Genomic DNA, 6,000 nt, shown 5'->3' with positions numbered 1-6,000 from the left:
ATCTACCCTAACCTCTGCAAAGTACTCTGCACCCGAGGGAAGAGAGAGGAAAGTAAAGGGGTTCTGTTCGTTCTGTGACTGTGAAGATGTTTTCATGCTGAATTGAAAACCTACAGTATGCAGGTATCTATCATAGTGCGGGTTCTACATATGTTCCAGTGCCACATAAGACAGGCTCCTTCCGGGAACATTGCAGAAAGTTGTTGAGAAGCTAAACCCATTGTCATTGATCGCAGCCAGAGGAAAAAAAGCAGCCGAGTCATTGTTTTTCAGTCCGAATTTTTCACTAGAAGAGTGACTTGTTTTTAATTTCCTAAATAACCCAGCATGGCTTCCCAGGACAGAAGTTCAAAGGGGCATTTTATCATCACACTTGGCATTTTCAGCCTCATAAATGTCATTGTGTGGCTGTAGATCGTGTTGTGGTTTCATTATCTTGGCTCGACTAGAAGTGGCAGCGCTCTGTTTTGGTCCCGCGTTTGGATTTGTTGTAGACGCCCCTCGGCAGCGCTGGTGCTGGATGATTTGCAATTCAGATCCTGTGCCTTTTTCTTTCACTCACTCCCACACGCACGCACACACACACACAGACGAGAGATGTCCATGCGGCTGAGTCACACGGCAAAGTCCGCCATGCACCCTGTTTGCCCCTGAAGCATCCTGCTGTTTACTGAGCACTTCCTTTCGTTTGTGTTCCACTGGCGATCCGTCACAGCTTCAGATGACAGGGACAGAAAGGAAAGAGGAGAGGAGGATGTGTGAGAAAAGCAGGGGATGGAGTCAGAGATGAAATGAGGCCATGCGCAGTGCTCAGTCCCACTGGCATGTGTCCGCTCGCTGACCATCAGCCCAGCTCTCATGCTCTTCTCCGGAACATCCTGTCTGTTATTTTTGGTACTTTTTTACTAACCTCCTCAATGGGCCCCTGCTGGGTCTGGCTCGGCGGAGTCGATACTCATTCACCTGCAGTGTCCCGGCTTTGAATGCAGCCATGCTGTGCCTGTCCTCCATCTACCAGTGTTCAAGTGACATCCTTTGTTTCTAGGCCAGTACTGAAATATTCCAAGGCTGAAACATAGTGGTCGGGATGGTGACACAGTATGGAGATGCAGCCATATTTCACTGAATAAATGAAACCACTGATCTGCTGCTGGCCCTGAAGAGTCAGATATAATAACCAAAGGGATATTGGATGACCGCAGCATTCAAAACTGCACATGTGGATTTTATGATGGCACTTCAGGAAGATTCATGGTCTCACTGAGGTGGAGAGGATACATCCTCTGGGAACCATGAATGTCAGTATAAAAAATGTGCCAAAACATTAAATAGATTTTGACATATTCAATTAAACCAAGTCTGAGAAAGGATTAACAGGGCTCCAAACTGTTTCAGGGGAGGCTTATTCAATGGAAGTGACGAAAGCAGAGATTAGCGTGGTTATCAATAGGAGATCATGACAGTATGTGATTTGGTTAAAGAGTTATAGTCAGAGATATAGTTGTAATGTGTATGAGTATAGATCTTTTATCTATTCTAACTTTTGACTGTTTGCCCATTTGCTGAGTGTCTATTGGATCAAACAACATAATCATGGTTACATAGGAACCCAAAAACTGTACCAAATTAGGCAACTTAACTAAGATGGAATGATGCTGCACTTTTTTTCTAGCTTTATCTGGGGGGGGGGGGGGGGGGGGGTCACAGTTGCTGACTTTTAAAATCCCCGCACTAAACAACTGAAAACTTGTTTCCTCATCTGAGAACCACGAATGCCTTTACAAAACACGGACCAAATTGTTATGGCAGATGTCTCACCTGATAAATCCGAACTGCTGGTTGAGCTAGAAGAAATGTCAGATGATTGTGAATCAGAAGGCGCCGTCCTCTATAGGGACCAAGAATCTCTGCACAAAATAGTCAATCCAGTAGATTGCTTTCAGACATGCATTGAACTCTGGAGAACCTCCGTACATTTTCCACAGGGGCTGTATGTGTGAATGCAACGCATTAGTGAGAGCCTCTGGACTTTCTGCGGCCAACCCCTGAGTAAAGACTCCACAGAAAGTCTGGATGAGCAGATGTGAGATCATAGCAGGAAATCCTTCTCAGGATTCACAGCGTGTTAATGACAGACACAAAGATGAAAAGAATATCTTAGGAAGAAAAAGTGGAGCCACACATGTAGGCTTCAGTCTGAACCGCCGTGACATGCAGTGACCGACTGACATCACCGTCCCCAGATCCTTGCTGCTAGCACGACATGACTAAGTGACATCTAGGCTGGTGTCACCACAGGAGTGTTCACTTGTTTCTTATGGCAGAATATTCCCTCTCAGTCATTCGGGTTCAGTCATGTTCTGAATGCTTGGCACTGCGCCTAATGAGTTTCTGCCTAGTTACTGCAACATGGAAGTATCCTTTGTTTTACTGGGGCCCAGAAGGTGGAGACCGTCCAACGCTTAGGGTACCTAAGGTGACCCTGCACCAGCTGAATGAAGAAGGACCTCATTGTTTCTCTACCCGGGTTTTCAGTCACATCACGCAACCATTTATTTTATGCTTTGGTCCTAGAAATCAGCTAGAGGTCAGTTTCTGTGGATTTTGTGAAGTCACGCTACATCGATGTCGTCTTTAACTCAATTTACAATATCTTCACAGAAAACATAAACATGACGAAAATGGTAATAGCACATTTAGTTTGTCCTTAACTCTGTGTGTAGAAAAGTTGTTTGATCACAGTAACAGCGACGACTCCCTATGGCTAAGTGCTGCCTCTCCCTGGATAGTGATTAGATATCAGCTCCGATCAATGGAGATAGTTAGAGCCAGTCTCCAAGTACCAACACACACACAGCGGCTCAATACAAAGTCACCTTGAACATAAATCCGATATCTGAGCAAGTCGCACTAGAACTGCACCTGGCTGAAATGTAGATATGTGTGTAATGACTGTAGAGTAACTGTCGGCTTTCCACTAAGTTCATTGTGTAGCGGCGGCCCGGGAATCCTGTGTTTTGCCGTATTACCCTGCCTGTGCGTTTGTTTGATTTGGAGTAGAGTTTATGAGACACGTATTGAAAAAAGTCGACAGTAGTTCTGATCAGAGACACCAGGACACACTGTAGGTAGCCATCACTCATTATTGACTCCTTGTCCTCCTCAAGAAAGAATCTTATCTTTATAATCCTTGATGTTCTTGGTTGATGTCCTTGTAGTGAACTTGTTACTTAATGTGAACAACTTTCAACCATGACAAGGAATCTGAAAAAATAGGATGTATTCCTCAACAACAACAAGACCTGTGTATCCTCTGGTCCACATCTTAGCTAGCTGCATTTCTCTCAAGGACAGCTGTATCAGGTACGGTATATGCAGATTGTTCTGACACAACGTACCATCATAGAGCGACTAATGACCCTGACCTTTGTCAGTCAGCAGATGAGTGTAAATGAAAGTTTATGTCATTGGTGGAAAGTTATTCTGGTCCCTGAATGTGAGATGTCGTGACGCATCATTATTCACATTCCGCAACACCTATTATTATCCCATCACTTTTCAGAAGTGACCTTCAGAATTTGAGCTGGAAGTGGGCAGAGCCACACACACTGTCAGCCCCCATTAAAATAGTAACCCCTGTCTGCTGGAGGTGATCGTAGGAAGCAGTTAGAATACACATGTCAAAAGAGCAGATTCTTGTCCACAATTAAATAACTGCATTTTACAATCAGCCATTATCCAATGAAATCATTTGCCTTGGAGAAATAATGTCTACTATGCTGTTTTCCCATTTTTATACTTTTGTTGTAAATAAGCAGGCCAAGGGTCTAAAAGCAAACATCCGAGTCAAAAATTCCCTTCTTACATGTTAGGCGACATGAAGCAACATTCAGTTTGAGTCATTATTCTATCTATGTTATAAATGTAACAATAATATTTGCCTGTCTTTAAGTTGACTTTAGTTTTTTAAAACAAGGGTAAAACCCTTTTCCTACCTCTGAATTATTTTTAGTTTTTTCAAAATTTCAGTTTGCTTTATCTCTAACAGAGCAGAGTTCACAGTCTTAAAGGGCACACGGTTTGACAATACCGGAATTTCACTTTAATAAAAAACGCAGCACCTTTATGTCACATGATTATCTTAATTATCCTGTAGAATAAATCATTTTAGAGCTGCATCATCCAACTGCAACAGTAACTCTCTTATAGAATGTGCAATTTGAATCTGTAAAATGCTTTGGAACTGACACTGAAAACAAAGTCAGGATTTATGAACTACACCATGTTCCCTGAATAAATAACCGGGGAGGGAGAGTTTTCTGTCAAACAAGTTTAAAACATATCAAACATATTTAGTGTGGACAGGGAGGACTGGGACACGCCCAGTGACAGATTACCAGGAGGAGGTGTCATTCTCTGGGTGCTGCACATGCTTCTATTTATACCAGATAGCTGCAATAACTCCGAGAGGTAGGAGAGAGAGGGAGAGAGTGAGAGTGTGTGAGAGAGAGACATGGGGAGTCATATGACCTGCCGCTCATTCCAGAGATAGTGACGGACAGAGTGCTCACTCCGTGCTCCAATCTAATAAAACACCAGAGCTGCGCAGCGTGCGGAGGATGTGTCGCAACACCATCAGAGGACTCTGAAAAGACTTGTTTTGGGATATTGACTGAAAGTATTATCACTAAAGGACATACCAATTGATCACATCTGATCCCAGCTGAGTGAAAATGCCGGAGGAAAAAGGTAATGAAGAACCATTAATTACCTCTGATCATCTGTGGTGTGTTCACCTGCCAGAGAGGGAAGAGCAATGGAGAGCCGATCGGTTTCTACTAAGATGTTTATTAAGCTTTAAAGACAATAAGTCAGAATGATAAATTGTATTTATTCTCAAGCTTTGAAAAATGAAATGATTTAAAAGCTGTACAGGTCATATGAGTGTATTATATCTAGGTAAGAAGTACTTTACCCACAGCTAAACTGGCCTCCTATTATGTAACCTCACTCAGAAGCATGTAGTACTTTCTGTTTGAATGTGTTTGTGTGAGTGTGAATGACAACAACAAGCCCGGCTGAATGCTTATGCTGCAGGTTGAAATGCAGCCTCCCTGCAACAAGCCTGGCAGCAACACTGTTGTCCTGGTCCCCTGCCTGGATCTCTGGCACTGGGAGCTCAGCCATTTGGTCTGCTTACAAACGGGTGGAGGCCGGTTTACGAAGAAGAAATCTCGATGTCCTTAAAGTGATTAACGGAGTGTCCTTTTTAAGACTTCATTATTTCATTATTTCTGCTCATATTATTCCCAGAGGAACTTCTTGTTTCCACAAATATGCCAATAGTATTCCCATGACTTGTAGTTTGCAGTGACAGTGAATAAAATAAAATAAAATACAAAATGGGATTTAAAAAAAAATGGGATTTAAAAAGAACAAAATACCAGTATCCAATTTGGCTAATATTCCTGACTGTCCCACTGGTGATCGCACAAGTAAAAATCTTAAAATGTTTGCTTCTAAAATAAAACATTAGCATGATGTACAATGTACCTAACTGTCAAAGGTAAAGGTTCTCATTAAGATGAACGGCTCCTTTCTAAATGTCCTGTATTTTCATAGTACTGGAATTTTATTGCAAAGTGAAATGGTGGCGATCGTAAAAGAAAACACATGCTGCCAGGTGAGTAGCTTTTTATGGGAGCTAGCTTTGGATATGCAAAGATCAATAGGTTCTAATAGCGCCATCTGTGGAAGATATAGATTTATCTTAGTACAAGCTTGGTCAACCCCCGACACATGTTTCACTTTATCCCAAAGACCCATGAAAAACATCTTAAATTACATTTAGCTTTGAATTACGGAAGCTAGTGGCTATAGTGTCAGCAGTTTGGCCCTCTTCCTCTCTTGTAATGGTGAAATTTGACAACTGATATAAAGTTAGTAGGTCACAATATGTTTTGGTCAAAATATTAGTCGTACAAGTATAGCACTAGTAGT

At 42.2% G+C, this 6,000-nt stretch overlaps 1 protein-coding gene across 1 annotated transcript in view; it reads left to right on the top strand.

Annotated features, from left to right (window-relative positions):
* The first annotated feature begins 4,459 nt into the window (after window positions 1-4,459).
* ablim2 (actin binding LIM protein family, member 2) overlaps window positions 4,460-6,000 on the top strand; it is a 62,044-nt gene continuing 60,503 nt past the window's right edge. Inside the window, exon 1 of the mRNA XM_053416775.1 lies at window positions 4,460-4,749. Within this exon, the coding sequence (XP_053272750.1) occupies window positions 4,734-4,749 (16 nt within the window). The 5' untranslated portion in view covers window positions 4,460-4,733. The remainder of the gene's footprint in view (window positions 4,750-6,000) is intronic.

The sequence above is a fragment of the Pleuronectes platessa genome, chromosome 23, assembly GCF_947347685.1.
Source record: "Pleuronectes platessa chromosome 23, fPlePla1.1, whole genome shotgun sequence".
Classification (NCBI taxonomy): Eukaryota; Metazoa; Chordata; class Actinopteri; order Pleuronectiformes; family Pleuronectidae; genus Pleuronectes; species Pleuronectes platessa.
This window is presented reverse-complemented; position numbering and strand designations above follow the sequence as displayed.